Source organism: Amblyomma americanum, chromosome 1 (assembly GCF_052857255.1).
Source record: "Amblyomma americanum isolate KBUSLIRL-KWMA chromosome 1, ASM5285725v1, whole genome shotgun sequence".
Lineage (NCBI taxonomy): Eukaryota > Metazoa > Arthropoda > Arachnida > Ixodida > Ixodidae > Amblyomma > Amblyomma americanum.
This window is the reverse complement of record NC_135497.1, coordinates 168,292,961-168,309,664: the sequence shown is the minus strand read 5'-3', so window position 1 is coordinate 168,309,664 and position 16,704 is coordinate 168,292,961. Positions and strand designations below refer to the sequence as shown.

General features: G+C 47.3%; 1 protein-coding gene across 8 annotated transcripts in view; it reads left to right on the top strand.

Moving 5' to 3' along the window:
- Nucleotides 1-267: 267 nt before the first annotated feature.
- The window catches only part of LOC144114153 (uncharacterized), a 104,128-nt gene continuing 87,691 nt past the window's right edge, over nucleotides 268-16,704 (top strand). For 2 of the 8 annotated variants that reach the window (XR_013310961.1, XR_013310962.1), the window contains exons 1-3: nucleotides 293-648; nucleotides 1,854-1,945; nucleotides 2,720-2,903. Coding sequence is in view for 2 of the 8 variants with exons in the window: in XM_077647705.1 (XP_077503831.1) it covers nucleotides 596-648; nucleotides 1,854-1,945; nucleotides 2,720-2,826 (252 nt within the window). In the remaining 6 variants the exon portion in view is untranslated. The other 6 variants (XR_013310959.1, XR_013310958.1, XR_013310960.1 and 3 more) reach the window with 5 other exon arrangements.

Below are 16,704 nucleotides of genomic sequence, written 5' to 3'. Positions count from 1 at the left end.
AGTGTTTGAGAGCACTTCTGACGGATCAGGTAATCAGTCACACACCAGCAAGGCTCCACCCCAGAAGCATTTATTTGTACAAGGGGCCATATGCTAACGTTTTGTTGTGAAGCTGTCGCGAATAAAATTAGAAATCTTTTATTTTGTCAAAAAACTGTTTCGACCTCAAAAATAATAATGAAAACAAGAAGCGTTCTCAGTTTTGAAATTAAATTCGCTCTTGCAAGTACTTTTGTTGCGGCGAAGGTGCGCTGACAGCGGCGTGAACATGTCATCTTAAAAAAGAAAAGCAGCAGCGCAATGAATTAAAATAATAACGTTCTATTTTGCCAAAAAAGTGTGTTGCAAACTTAAAACCCGGACGGAAAATGAGAGGAGCTCTCAGGTTTGCAATTAAATTTGCTGTAGGGTACATTTTGTTGCCATGAGGGCGCGCTGATAGTGTAAAGCGAGAGCATGGCGACAAGCAAGAAAACAGCTGATTCCACGACGAGTTCCTCCTTTTTTTCGTGTCGACTAAAATCAAAGTGTTGTGCCGATGGCTTAAGCGCAGAAAAATCTGATTGAATGCAGTGAAGACTGTAGGTGCGCAAGAATGAGCTCGCAAGGAGCTCTTGGCACGAAATTCGACGAAGACGACTTGTTGAGGTAAGTTTGCTGTCCGCGGTCGCTCCCTATCGATGAGAAAACTGAGCGAATTCGGCCGTGGGAAAGAACGAGTTCGAGGAAAACTTTCAGGTGCACAGTTTAAACCATCTCGCTCGTCTTTGCTCTTTAATAACTCTACTAGTTGTTCTAATGCAGCGCACGTACGTGCAAGTGAATGAACAGTGTTGTAGATTCCCGAATATTTATTCCCTTTCTATAGAATAAATTTCCTTGGCCGATACCGAGAAATCGCCTAGGGAATCGGGATGAAATACTGTTATCATTTGAAATGGCAACACCACCAATAGGCGACGGATAGAGCGGTTGCTCACCGAATATCTCGAAGAGCATCCGCCCTTGGCACGGGCCTCGTCAGAGCTCTCGCCCGAGTACACGGCGGCTCGCAGGCGAAAGCTTTGGGAGGAGATTGCCGCCGCCTGAAATACAAAGGGCCTGGCAGTAAAGTCGGCTGAACATTGGCGCCATTCGTGTCATGTACAGGAGCCCACAAGACAACACGAAAGATGGAAACCGTGTCTTGCACTGGAGTCAGTGCCGCGAAACGATAGTGATCGGGTGCGAGATAGTGCTCTCTGCACGTTCACGGCGGCTAGCGATAGCTTGGGGGCAGCTTCGCTTTTTCGCCTCTGCCCGGTCGCCGCGTAGACGGCACAGTCATAGGCACACCCGTTAGGGGGGCGTTTGTCTGCGTTTTGCTCGCCGAGACGGCCACGCACGCACAGGCAGCGCGTTGCAGTTTTCTTATCGCGGGAACCCGAAATAACGCGCTAAGCATCTGCAGCTCGCGCGCTTTGCGAGTTTCGTGCGAGAACCGCTGATCCAACAAAATAAATGTTTTGAGCAGTTACAAGTTCACCCATATATGCCAGAATTTCATGCAGCGCGGCACACTGCTGATAACATTTATTTTTTTAGACTACAGCCTTCGGACCAAACTCGCAAGGCGCGCGAAAGGGGGCAGCCTTATCTTATTTTGAGCAGGTTGTAGCCCCTCCCCCCATCTCCACAGGTATGACCACGGTCGTTAGTCAACTGCTGTGATGTTACAGACAGTTCCAAAGTTTGCAACTTGGTGGTGATGAAGGATTCTTGACCGAACCTCAGGGCCATGTGCTGTAAGCAATGCAACCCTGTGATGAAAGAGACATTCATGTTTGAACGTGAGGCACTGTGCCTTCTTGCAGTAGCAGCCCAGCACACCTCTCTTCCTGTCAGAGTTTCAGTGGGCAGCGAGCCAGGGACAAGCAGCCTGCAGAGGGAGGCCAGTCTGCAACTGGTAAGTGAACTGCATTTCAAACCATTTTATGTGTATGTCTTACAGCTTGTGTACACTGCTGATGACCTCATCTGCAGTTTTGCTAATTTTGGAAGGTGTAGTAGTGCGTAAACTGGAGATTGCAAATGCCACCTCAGCTTCTTTACCTTCCTTTTCTGGTAGTGATTTTTCGCCTTCAGCCACAGTACCGACTAACCACACATTTTACACTTTGCTGAAACTGTCTACTGTGCAGTTGTGTCTTGTGTAATGATTTCATGTAGACGACGCCAGTGAAACATCCTGGCTGGAGGAGATGGGGGAGATATCTGCTGAACTGCTGGTGCACGAGCTGCAGCAGCATCGGCGGCATGCTGGCACTGCCAGTGCGTTGACCTGCCAGTGCGTTGACCTGCCAGTATGCAGGCTCCACATTACCCTCTTTTCAAAGTGCTTCTTATAAATAGCATTTGCAGGAGCGCCATAGAGTCACAGTTGTTTTACTTGCAGGAGCGCCATAGAGTCACAGTTGTTTTACTATGTCCACAAAAAGTTTCCTTCAGATCCGGCATATTGACACGTTGTGCAAGCTTTTTCCCTCTTACAGTAGGAGCTGTGACAAGGCTGACGTGCACTTTGAGCTTACTGAAACAATGCTGCATTTGTCATATGATTGACTGCAACTGCTTTTATGTACTGCTGCTCCCCTAAGACGTTGCAGCAAACAGTTTGCTTATTGCACATCGTGCTGTGTCGTATGACAAGTGTACATTCAGTCTGTTTGCGCTCTGACAGGCACCCACCAGCAGCAGCCCACTGCACCACCCGCATCGGCAGGCAGTTCCAGGCCGTCCATTGCGGTGGAGGAAGTAGCAGGACGAGGAGGTGGACGAGCTGCTTAAGGAGACAAGATGCACAGCAGACATCGCTAAAGCACACAACGGGCAGGATGCCGAATTTTCAGACATGCCTCCTGGAGGTATGGGCTGACAGGATGCACCACATCTTGTGCAACAGAAGCAGCTGCATGCAACATAATGTTCCTACGTCCACCGTTCCAAACCTGTGCTTAACCTCACTATGGCCGTCTCTTGTGGGATGTGGCCCAGTATATTCCAGTAGGTAATCTATAACATGAAAGTGAAATGAGCTTTAAATGTATTGGGAGCAAAGATTTGCTATTGAACTTTCTAGTATGTGCAGCACCTCAACGAGGCTGCTGCAGACAGAAGGTGGCTAACAGCCACTATGTCAGACCTTGCAACAACAGTGCGTGATGCGAGAAGGGAATCGGCGAGCCTGCACGAGCAGCTCGTACTGTCCATCTCTTTCATAATGGTGCAGCTGCAAAACCAGCGACAGCCGCCATCAACTTAAGTTTTTTTTATTGTTTTTAAATCTTGTTTGCTGGCACTTTTTTACAGCCTTTTGCAAGACGCAGAAGGTGTGGTTTTTTTCTTATGGTGTCTTTGCAGAAGGTCTTTGACAATATCTAGTCGGCCTCTGTGTATTTTTTCAATGGTGCCTCTTTACCTTCTGCAAGATGCAGAAGGCGTGTGATATTCTCTAGTCAGTGTGTGACGCAGAAGGCATGTGATATTCTCTAGTCAAGTTGTTTTTGCATAATTGTAATGGTGCCTTTTTAAATTTTGCAAGACGCTGATTTATGATATCTAGTAAATCTGTATCTGCTTTTTTCTGATGGTACTGTTTTACTTCTGCAAGATGCAGAAGCGTTAATGGCCTAACCATTGAGTTGCTGCAACGGGACTTTTCATGCAGTATTGCCTGCATTGTAGCAAGCTGCATGTTTTGTACGGCTCGGCATGACTGTGCTCCATGTTTTGCTGTTCATGAAAAACCTCTACACGCATACCACCTAACTGATGTAACTGTGATGTTTACACGTCTCTATATATGTATGAGGACTCATTGCTAATGCTGCATTCATTGTGAGCAATGCGACTTGCATTAAGTGCGATATGCTTTGTGATGCACCATTTGCATCGAAACTGCTGCACTGTTCATCATATGCAGTGATAATGGCCATTTGTAATGTAATAGTAATATTTTATTTTTACTTTTCATCATAGTGATGGTGGAGGTAGGGAGAAAAACTTGGCACTTGGCTTGACGTGGCTCCCCCCCCAATCAATAATAAAAAAGTGAGAAAGAGGCATCAGAAGAACAGTGTACCATGTGCAGAAAATAAAAGTTCACTCGACAACCCATTATTATCATGGATTATCAGCTCGAGATTCACCAACGAAAGTGAGGACATTTGCCCTAAACATGCGCAGAAATTTGGTTCTTCAAAAAAAGTGGTCACCATTTATGCAAGAAAAAAAGATAAAAGATGACCGATTTTGTTTCCCACTAGCCGCAAAACAATGAGACAAAGGGAAACTTCAAAGCTTTGAACTCATGTCAAACTTTTGCACTCTGAAAATAAGGAAATGCAACAATATAAATGCCACTTTTTAGATTACAAAATGCAGGTTTTAGGTGAAGAGAAATGAATGAAGAATCACAATGACAGCAAATAAAATGAACAAAAACATTTCCTACTAGAACATATCTAGAAAATATCAGGAAACAGGTTCAGCCACCAATAAAACTAATCTGATATCAGCTTTCATTGCTTGCTGGAGATGAATGCCATGTTTGTCATAAATTGTGCAACATAACACTTTATTCCATATATGTGGTGGTGCTGGCAGGATAATGTGCAACTTTTCTCTGTAAGGAAGCCAGTTAATTAAAAAAATCAACATTGTTTTTAATTTCCTTCTTATAGGCTAAAGCTAAGCAGTAAGCGTACATATCATATATGGCCATTATGTTATGTTTCTGAAAGGGCGGAAGAGACGGATGGTCATAAGGAGCATTGGAAATATTTCTTAGCATTTTCTTCTGCACTCCATATATTTTATGCATGTTACTTAGGGTTGTCGTTTCCCTGGCAAAGTGACAATATTTTATGTGCGAGTAGAACAATGCTTGGTGTAACAGAGTTATAACCTTGGTAGGGAAGGTATGTTTGTTTATATTAGTCAAGCTAACGAGTCATGACAACTTCTGTATAACGTGATCCACTTGAGCATCACATGATATCTGTTCCATGCAGACGACACCAAGTATTTTAAATGAGCTTACAACTTCTATATATTATTATGGCAGATATCTTCATCGGTGAATACGTTCCTATTTTTTGGATGAAAGGAAATAGCTTTTGTTTTATTAGCATATATATTGAACTTGTTTCATTTAGACCATGCTTTAGGTATGTGCGAATAGTGAATTTCAAGTTCGAAGGGAATACGAAGCGAATAGTCATTCTGTACGAATATTTTCGAAGCGAAGCGAATGGTTTGCGAATGAAAACACAGCTGTAAAAAAAATATTTACACTGGAGCTCGTAGTTTCTAGAATTCACAAGGTAACTGAATGAAAGAAAAGCACAACTAGTACAAGGATCTGGAATAGTCTAGAATATTTATTGGCACTTCTGCATGCTCTCTGGCCGGGATGCTCACAGCATGTTGCTGTGCAGAAACACCAACTGCTCCACATGTTCAGGAAGCAGGAGCTCCCTCCTTCTCGTGATAACATTTCCAGACGCTGAAAATAGCCTTTAACTGGACACCTGTGTTGCTGGTATCCCAGTGTATAATTGAGCAACCTTTGCCAACTGTGGAAAGGTGTCCTTGCCACTGGTCCTCCACCAGAGGTAAGGATTTTCTGCTCTAGGCCTCAGCGGTGAGTGCAGGTAGTCCTCTAACTCTAGCAGTGGCCGTCTTGATGCAGTGCTCACAGTGCTGGTCGAGGCCAAAGCTCCAAAAACGCTCGACACATCACTGTCGGTAGTTGGTGCAGACGCAGTAATGCTGGAATCCATGTCTGCTTTCAGTGGAAGACATTTCTCCAATGCCAAACACACCTGACTCTTCAGCCACTGTGCCTCACTAGCATGACTGTAGAACACTGACTTGAATCGAGGATCTAACACTTTGCTCAAAGCATATGGGATTTGCATTTTTATATCCACAAAGCGGGACTTCATGTTCTGGAGCATGTTTCCCGCAAATATGGAATCTTCGCCACCACCATGCTGCTTCTATGCCAACAGGAGTTGCATGCAATGTATTAGTGGCACAACTAGTGAGAGGGTCGGGTGCTTCTCTGAGCAGCTTTCCCTAGTGGCTTCCTCTACACATTTCAACACTGATGTTACTGCAGCCATTAGGCGCTACCCGGTTGACGACAAATTATCATTCGTGTCTTGTTCCGACAAGTCCAAGGAAATTGCCGAGCGCAGCTTCAGGAGCCGTACCATCATCTCATACTCGCTGTTCCACCGTGTGGGAACGTCTTGAATGACCTCCAGGGGTTCTATTCCCATGCTGGCTTGCACATCCTTGAGGCGTGTTCTTGCAACAGCACTCCTCTTGTAATGTCCGACTATTGCTCGTGCCTTGGTGCAAAGCACCTCGAAGTGGGGCGTTTGCTTCTTAGCGTCATTGATGCACAACTGCAGTGTATGTCCAAAGCATTGAAGTCCATGCCACGGTGTCCGCGTCACCGCAGAAACAAAATTCCGCCCATTGTCAGTTACAGTATAAACCGGAATATCCTGCGGTAGATCCCATTCAGCAGCAAGCTCTAGCAGAGCATTTTTCAAGTTTTCAGCTGTGTGGCCTTGAGGCATGTGCTTGCAGGAAAGGTTGAAATTGTGAGGTTCGAAGTTGTCATTCAGCATGTGGCACGTCAACGAAATATAGCTGTCTCCTGCCCTTGACGTCCAGCTGTCCGTTGTCAACGAATAACACTGAACTCCATTCTGAAAATGGTGCCGAAGTTCGCCTTTTATTTGCTCCACTTCCTTAGAGTATAGTTCCGGCACAACACTCCGGGAAAACGTAGTCCTGGACGGTAGCTGGTACTCGGGAGCAGCAGCTTGCATTATTGCTACGAACCCTAGCTCTTCTACAACTGAGTATGGATGAAGGCCGGTAGCAAGGAACAATGCCTTTTTCTTTGTTAGCAACCTGGCTCGAGCGCTGTCACTTTTGAGCAATGCCCTGAAAGGTCCAGGTACCAGAACACTTGCTTCAAGCTTGTTCATATCTCGTGCCTTTTTGCCACTCTGGGCACTGCGCATCTTTTCAAACTGCTTGAATTGTTGTGGATGATGCTTCAAGTGATTTATCAGAGTTGTGGTAGTGCCGCTCGGCGTCTTCAGGTTCATCTTGCACGTGCAACACTTCGAGTCTTTCGGTCCACGCTAAAAAAAACCCCAGATCGCGCTCCGGCACATCTTAGGAAGCAGCTCATCCATGGTTTCATCGTACTCGCACCTGTTTAAAAAAATCGGCAGAATTAACACAACAGAACTCACTAACCACGCTCACGCGCAGCAGAACTAACACTCAACGTTCCCACAGCGACAACCATGCAGTGTTGCCAGATGGTGCGGAGTGGCATGCCTGTTATTTTCAGTTTCTCTGAAATTACAGGGTTCCCGAAACAATGCACACATTTCTTGCATTGAGCTTGCTTATTCCTTTGATATTACAGTAGACGTTACATGAAAACAACGCGAAAAACTGAGAATGGAAGGGCGAAAGACCAGACTTTTTACATTGAAATACACTGCAGATGCCGAACTTCCAGGACATGCCACTGAACTTCCGATGGCTTCACTTGCGCTAGGGTACTCTAACCACCTTGCGCCCACTTCGGAAAGAAGGAATGCGGCATCCAGCCACCTAGTGGAGATCAGTGACGCTGCCCTCTTGAAAACAAAGCATAGTGAAGCTTTTGCTTAAAAAAAACTCCATCAACAGCAAAGCAAACGTAGAGCACTCCTTGAAACAAGTTTCGTTTACCAATCAGGTTTTCTGGGAGCGTATAGCCCAATAATAGCCACAACGCCAAACCGTCTAAAAAGCAGCCAGAAAAAATCACCAATATGGCCAATCCAATCCAATCCATGGCTGCGGCCAGGGAGTTTTCTGGGTGGTCTTCGCTTTGCGTTGCCGCATCCTCTACGGAGTGCTTATGAATGTTGTGCATATATTTGAGCTGATTTACGAGCTGTGATTCCGGAATGGTCGCGAACCCTGCGAAATGACAATTTGGAGTCGATTTTCTCATTTAGGGCAAGTGTGCTCTAGGAGCCCAGTCTACCTGATCGCAGTGACGCAGTGCAATGGTGCCGCCACGAACTTCACATGTTGTTTGCATAGAAGATGCACTGACGACTAATTTCGGTTACATTTCCTGAACTTGCAGTCTATATCTTTTGACATTAGTCCAGTGCTACCACGAGGGACTAATATTCTATAAAGCACACGGCTGCTCAAGTTTGATTAAGGATCACAGTGTAAAAGTCTTGTTTCAAGTACTCATTGGCGCAATTCTACATGTCGCCGATCGCCACTTTCAGTATATTTAACAATTACAACTCTGTCATAGCCCTATATAAGGGCACTGTTCCTAAAGACTCAAACTTCGAAACACTTCGAAAATATTCGAGATTTCCGAACACTGCTATTCGATTCGAAGCCCGAATCTAATACCACATTATTCGCTTCGATGTTCGAAACGTGCAAAGATTCGCACAAGCCTGCCATTCTTCAATACTTACGAGGGCTCTGTTTGCCTGGTTAACTAGTTGATTGGGCAAAGGGGCAGAAAATAGTAATGTCATGTCGTCTGCATAAATAACAAAAATTTGGCTACATCATCTATATTAATGCTTGTGTACATGTTAAAGGTTTTGTAGTCATGTAAAATCTATTATGTAGTGCTTACTGAACATTGCTCTGCTTGTGTACCATGTTTGTGCACTTACTGCAAAAGTGGGCTTATTGCCTGCACAAGCTGTGCAGAAGCTGTGATAATTACCAGTTGAGCTTGTAGTCTTGCAATCTTTTTTTATCATGTCTCCATGACAATTTCTGTTGCACTTGACAAGACGTATGGAATTATTGTCTATGTTATGGCATGCAATCTGTTTTGCTAATGCCTGTGCTCCTGTGACCACCTGTGTGAAATGGTGCAGTATGCAGTAAAACAATTAGTGGTGTGCACTAAATAAACCTTCAGTGGTACTTTCTGATTTGATCGAACATTGCCTGCCTTGCTTCAACATTACACTATTTATTCACGTGCTTTGGCATGCAAACAGCGAGGACAGGTGGCTCTCCACACAGCACAGGCAGGCTGCAAGATGACGGCAGTGGAGGGGCAGGTGGGTCCACAAGCGCAACGGCATAGGAGGGTGCATGAAGATGCTTTTGGCTTACTACACGAGTTGTTTCGGCTCGAGTTTTGAGTGGAGAAGGAGACTGAAGTGGCTGTGTGGCGAACTATGATGTACGGTAAATACACTGTCAGTGATGTGGCAGCTGGTGTGCACCCTTGCTTCTTTGCCACACTGCAGGCTTCCAGACACACACCACGAAGAAGAAGCAAAAAAAAAGGCTACCACTTCTTTAGCTGTAGCCAAAACAACCACGACATACACACAAGCATTGGCTGGACACTGCCTTGGCTGCGAAGATTTGGCCGGCTAGTTCATTGCTTACGTTATAGCCTTCGCAACCGTACCAGTCGCTGCTGGAGACGCTTTCTCCACAGCTGGCTGATAACATGTGCACGCACGACTTTTCCCCGGAGTTAGATGAGGCGGGTCATTGTCTTTTGGGCAGGGGGCATCCTCGTCATCCACTGATGTAGGGGCCTCCAAGCAGAGGTTGTGCAGCGCTGCACATGCTGCCATGATGACAGCCACTCGTTCCGGCTTGTAATGGAGCGTCCGAAACCTATGCAAGACAGATGTTGAGGCAAACACCCCTCAAAGGACGCCTTTGGAAGCACGTATTGATGACAACGATTCACTGCTATTTCCAACACACCACAAGTGTCGTACAAAAGCCTAATGGCTTTGTTTAAGCCTGCAATACTATGCATTTCAACAATGCTTTATGTGCCTTTGTGTTTCTGCTGCATTCAGTAACAACACAGGGGCAACTCGCACAAGGCGTATGTATTGTATCGCAATGCGTAATCCTAAGTGCAACGAGCATGCCCCATTCTGGTAGCTTCAGTGCATGCGGACCACTGTAGCTTGATACATGTAATCGAGACGGCTTTCTTACTGCTTACCCCGAAGAAACTCTCCGTCCTCCAAGAGGCACCTGCCGCGGTGGTTCTGTTGTTAAAGCACTCGTCTACTGAGCCAGTGTACATGAGGTCGAACCCGACCGCGGCGACCGCGTTTGGATGGTGGCGAAACGCAAAAGGGCCTGTGTGCTGTGCGATGTCAGTGCACCTTAAAGATCCCCAGGTGGTCGGATTCGTTCTCGACACCTCCACTATGGAAACTCTTTCTTCCTTTATTCTTTCACTCCCTCCTTTATTCCTCCCTTACAGTGTGGTTCTGGTGTCTGCTGAGATAGGTGAGAAAGTTGCTGCGTCATTTCCTTTCCTCTAAAATCAGTTTTCATTTTCCTCCAACATGCATCTCACCACCTCACACCACAGCCACGACTAGCGCCAGACGAACGCGTTGTTGCACGAGCCGAGGCAGCGGGGGTCTACGGCCAGGATTCGAAGGTTGGAGTCTCCAGACTTGAAAGAAAACAGATACAACACAGGTTTAGGCATAAACTTCCGCTGTCGCAGCCCGGACCTCGAGCCGAACACATGCAGTCAAAAACAGCAGAGGACAAAGTGTCCTCATTATCATGCAGCTCAAGGCGTAATAGCCCTTGCGGATGCAGAAGGCTGCCCTGTGTGCAGCATTGCCCCGCGGTGCCTTGATAGCGATTAGTGTGTCATCGACACACCCAACAACGTCGGGGATGCTGCCGTGGCGATGGAAGCCCTGCTTCGCTTCCGCCTTCTCTTGGGGCTCGCCGGAAAGCGAGCCGACCCGTTCCGCGTCTCAACCTTCACGATGGCTTCGGCTACCAGCCGCACACATTTGCTCACCGTCGGTCAATTGCGCTATCCCGACGCGCTTTGAAATCAGCCTGTGGCGAAAAAGCGAAACGCGCACAGAAGGCATGCCGCTCCACTGACAGCGCATTTGCTCACGAACCTGCCAGTTCATCGCCAATTACTTGACACGACCGCCGTGCAGTGTCCTTCTCCAAGCGAAACTCGCGTCGAAACAACTCGACCGACAAGCCAAAACGTCTTCACGGACTCTCCTCGTTACTCGCGCCGCCGCAGTACGCTGCTACGTTTTCCGCCATTTTTCCTCGCAAAGATTGTGGGCGTACTAGGGGCTAGGTTTTTCGCTTGCAAGTTGCAGTCAAATTCAGCCCACATAATTAAGTGTGCAACGTCATCACTGCAGCAGTGGTCACTACGTGAATAGAAGCCACCGGTGACGAAAAATTCATATATCCGCCGGCCAAGGCCTACCAATAGGAGCGGGGCATAGTGAGCATTTTAGTACTGAGAGCGGTACGTAATACGGCCCCAGAATTTTTTTTGAGCGGTAATTTTGCTGTGCTGTAATCTAATCTATTTATAGGGTACCTACGGTGCATGAATCCCGCGTGTCCGCCGTACCATACTTCTGCATGAAAATATCAGGAAAAAAAAAAGATTGGTTTGGTTGGAAAAACCCAGAGAATGAGACGCGCGTTGTATGTGCTTGACCATTCACCGCTGGCAATCGCTCCGTCTCTCGGCCATCCAGTTATATTTTTCCAGCATTCAGAGCTGCGCTCAAGCCCATATCTACACGGAAGAAGTTGAAAGCAGTACGCAATATGAGAGATAGTGTAATCCAATGTTACCATCCAAGTTGTTCGTCCTTTTCTCTTACGCTTCATAAACGGATTGCGTTAAACTCGGCGCGTCAGTAGCGCGCAGATTAACTCGGCAAAACATCGCCGCCTTCGCGTTAGCAAGCGCAGCGCGTGGCTCCTATAGTTCATATAAATCAAGCGCCTCTCTGTGGGCCACACCGTTGCACAGTTTTTTTGCGTCGGTTTGGGTTTTTTTTCTTCACCGGCTCGCGTGTCCTAGTGGAAAGAGACAGCCAAGTGCGAAGACGCCAAGATTCGATTCGAACTCGTGACGCCGTTACCGAAAAGAACCTATATTTCGTTTTTTTTTTTTCTAGCTTATAAAAGCTCCGTTTTAGCGGAGAGTGGTCTCTTTTCGCTTAAAGCGCGGTACTCCATCTATAGTGGTGCACTTCTATTTGTTTTCAATCTTCTTTTAAGCTGAATTATGGGGCCGCTGAAGTCGTCTTAAGAGGGCAGTGCGATAGCAGAGTGTTCTGGATACATTGCACGCAGACTGAAGTTGATGGCAGTTAAACACTGGCAGTTAAGAGACTGGCAACACTTAGAATGATCGGCTGCGGGCCCGTCTTTGCTCGGCGACAGTCCCATTCGCTTATCTTAACCAACGGCTCTCCTCCGACCCCTGCCGTCCTTCATCCCATTTCCATCTTTCAGCCTTGAGTATTCTTTCCTTTCAGGATCAGCCATTCGTTACTACGCCAAGGGACGGGTATTAGCCATCGCTGTCTCTTAACCGCTTTCTCCAGCAGCGCACGCGGACTATGCAATTCATATGGGTGCACATGCGCACCTCCTTACGCCCTGATTACGAGGCTGCCCACAGTACAGCCCGAGAATTAACGGATCACGCAAGGGATCAACGTCTTCCCTCTTCGCTGAGGACCGCATGGTTTTATATCTGAGAATTTCAATATCCTACCCTCTGTAGCTCAGACCCGCTACGCTCCGGGACACAAGTCCGTAAGCGAAGTGTAATAAATCGTATCGAGGCAACTTGAATGGGGATCGCTCCCTAACCCGGCGCTATATGCGGCCATGTTTCCGGCTCATACTCCCCCATATGTAAACTATGGCCAAAAGGCCGATTAATCATATATTTTATGGGCATGTCCCAAGGACGCACCACTAAACAGGGAGTTCGCCAGAGACATTTTACTTCCTTTTTACTCATTTCTGTTCAGTGTGTAGGAGCTACCTACAGGCAGTTCATCAAAGAAATTCATGATTTGGGACTGCAGCTACTTTCGAATGCAGCCTTAGCCAATGACACCGTGAGAGACAGGAATTAACCTAGCGTTTCAGCATAGTTGCACCGTTGTGCTTGGCATGGAGTGCATCGATACACTCATTTCAGCGACCTCAAAGTAACATTGCATTGTGGAAAGCGATTAAAAAAATGTTGTGGTCGCAACCAGAACTGTGCATTGCTTGTATTTTTTATTGTAATCGAGAAGCGACACCTGCAGTTACTGAAAGGAGAAAGCCCCATTGAGCCAAGCTTAGCCGCTTAGAACTGTAATACAGCTACCTCTCGCTGGTGAATTACCTTAGCTTGCAAGCTGAGCTCGACTTTTTTTTAATGAAATGAGTTACAGGAAATTTTAGCACTTTAAAAGCACATTGACTGCCTAAGGACCGAAAATACCTGAATTTTTGTGATCACGTTTTTAATGGTGTCCCTACAAGTGAACTCCGCTCGTGTCAACGCTCGAGTGATCGCAACGGCTTGGAAACGTGATGGATCAAACCTGCGTGTGGATCACTAGACAGTTAGATGTACGTATTTTACGTACAATATGCTTTTAGTGCTTAGCAACCTATTCACTCACCGTGTATGAGACACCATAAGTACGAAAAAACCAATTTTTTTCTTACTGGGCCGTGGGCGTTGCAGTGCTCATGGAAAAAAACCTATCCTTTGCACTATGGTTCGATGGCGCACTTACTGAAAACGGGAATAGTAAATACGTTGGCTGCCGATTCATTTGAAAAAGAATCATGATAGTACATCAGGCCACGAACATTCTGCAGTTCCTCAAATATACGTCCCGGAAATTCCTTGAGGCAACAACTTAAGTTTTGAAATAGTTTAAACTTCCAGTCGTCTCCCGTTAGAGCAGGAGAAATGGAATGGGTTTTATCCTGGCCTCCTTAAGAACTTTAAATCATGAACCGTGATCAAGAAGGAGTCATGCAATAATTCAATGCGAAAGCATTTCTTGTCTCATGACTGACGTCTACAGGACCTGTCACCGGAGAGTGTCATCAGACCGTGTCCGCTCGAAAATGACCATTCGAAAAAAAAAAATTCACCGGCATTCCGGCTCGAAACCAGGTCCTCGGGGTGTTAGACGGGCACGCAACACATATGCCACGATGGGTCTTTTTTCCTCATTGCATGGAAGTAGACCCACCCTTACAGGCTTCAATCCCGACTTAGCCAGGTCGCATCCCTCAGCCCGTCATACACATTCACACCAGCATCCTGCTCTCACTTTGCCCGCACCTCAAAATTCCGGGAGACACACGCATGCATCGAGAAGGTCGGTCCTGCGCAGCATGTACCCCCCGCACATAGCACACTGCTCTCTGAACAGAGACTTCGATGCCTCTGCGTGGCGATCAGTCATGCGGCTCTTCCACAGGCTAAACACTCCCATGAGCAGTAAAAGATTAAATTGAACCTTAGAACCTTCCACTTTAGGCAAAAATCTTATAGTATAGGGTGTAATCTCAATGCCCTTTTTCAGACTCCGTTGAAGAATGCCCCCCCTCCCCCCCCCCCCCAAAAAAAAAAACACGGCATCACGACAAGACACAAAACAAGGATCAATAGGTTATGGCTGCAGAGACAAGCGACAGTTCACAGACTATGGCACAAAAGTACCTTTTTTGCGAAGCCACGTTTTGGCAGGTAAGGTTGACGTGTAAAGTTTAAAAAGGAAGTCTTTGCGTCCGATTGGACGTGTTCTGTTGCACCCGCTGTTGTCTAGAAAGGTGAGGTAAGGCTGCCAATACATTTGTGCAGGAAACAACGTGTCGGACAGCACTTTTTCAATCTGTCTTCTGGGGGAATTCTAAGGAAAACCGTAAAGTGAGCAAATATAATGTGTCGGCGACTTAAGAAAAAACCCCCAAAGCCCCCACACTCCTATGCCAGTGGACGCAAACAGAATAACTTCTCCGACAAAGCGCTCTTGTCGATGTGCACTTTCCCGCATGCACGTTCGAAATTTACCACAAGGAGTGCAATATTGCCTCCCACGCGGTATGGTGAGACGAGATCCTGCAATCTCTGCCTGCCTTGCTCCTCTACCGAAGCTACAGGGCTAAGACGCGCCACATTCCCTCCGTTCGACGCGATTTCAAGCTCCCTCATTTTTCGAGCATGTTCTCTCGCTTTTTCTTCTGCCTCACGGACCTCCCGTCTCTCTTGTTGTTATTGTTGTTAGCCTATCGAGCCAACCGAAGCTCTTCTTTTTCTTTCTACTCGCACAATTCCAGTCTTTCTTGAGCCAGCCAAAGCTCTTCTTTTTCTTTCTGCTCGCACAGCTCCCGTCTTTTCTGCTCTTATTTGCGTCCAACAGTCGTTTCCCAAGCCTCGTCGACCTCCTCAGTAGTCACCTCCTCCTGCCGCATAACCTCGAGAATATCTTTTTTTCTTTTCGCAGAACGTAGCGAAATCCCCAGCTCCTGGCAAATTTCGAGCAGGTCCTGCACTTTTAACTTCTCCATCGTGAGTTCCACCATGCGTTAGCAAGCCCACTAAACAAAATCCCTAGCTTGAAGTGGACAAAGCAGTTTCCCTAAATCAATTTCCCAGACAACAGGAATCCGTACCTAGCATCTGCCTTTGCTAGTACGGTCTGGCGAAATGAACGGAAAACATCGGGCACTCTTCCTGCCAAGGTATAGCTGACGCCTGTCAGTCCCGTAGCTGCCGAGGTCCGTTGGAGCCGGTGACTTCACGTGGACGTCCCACAGCTGCCATTCAGTTGTTGGAATTCAGGTAGCAGCATCCCACCGCTGCCACCAGTTGTTGGAATTCAGGTAGCGTGACTGGGCCGGAGAAGAGACGAGGACGATCGGAGGAAGAAAGTTTGGAAAACTTTATACAAGGACTTTTTACATTATGTACAAGCACGGGCAACTGAGAGTGCTTCTCAGTAAAGAGAGCTTCGTAGGAGTCGGGAGTCTCTGATACCTCTCAAGAAGGGGGCTCTCTCTGGCATCAAACCAGCAGCTCCTTAAATACTCTTCGTATTCCCCAGATCCCTAGCTGGGGAATACAGTTCGAAGAATTATGTCCAATCACACGATGGCACTGATGGTACCACGCACGGCAGGGCGGTCCTGATGTTTCTTCGCAGCTCGGTCGAGGGAAAGGGAACAGGACCCGGTCACGTTGTCGTCCCCGCGGCTTCCAGGTGGCCGCGCACGTGCGTCCGGAGGGCACCTCCATGACACAGGAATACAGGCAGTCTCCCTGCAGGTGTCGAAAGAGCTTGCACTGGTGACCGGAACGCGGAAGCTCTGTCGCAGGTGCGGCACTCGGGCAATTTTTCAAATCCAGCGTGACTGAAGGGGACCACACTGATATCGCACTTCGTCGTGGCGAGGACCGGAACGAATACGCGTATGGTCGTCGCTGGCATTCCGGTTGAACGCTATCGTCGCTATGGGGACGCTATCGTCGCTGCTTCCGGCATTCCTGTTCGAATACGTGGGGACGCTATTGTCGTCGTTCCCTATGGCAGTCCTGCAGTCACGTCTCCCCAAGAGGGCTCACCCACCCTCGCGGTGGTCTTCAGGGAATCCTCCCCATGCCCCACTTCGCCGAATTCCACAGCAGGAAGGAAGCGCGAGCACAACAGCACCCCCGCCGCCAGATATTGCGCCCGGAAGATGAACTGCTCGCACGTAGCTCGGCTGACTGGGCGTGCCAGG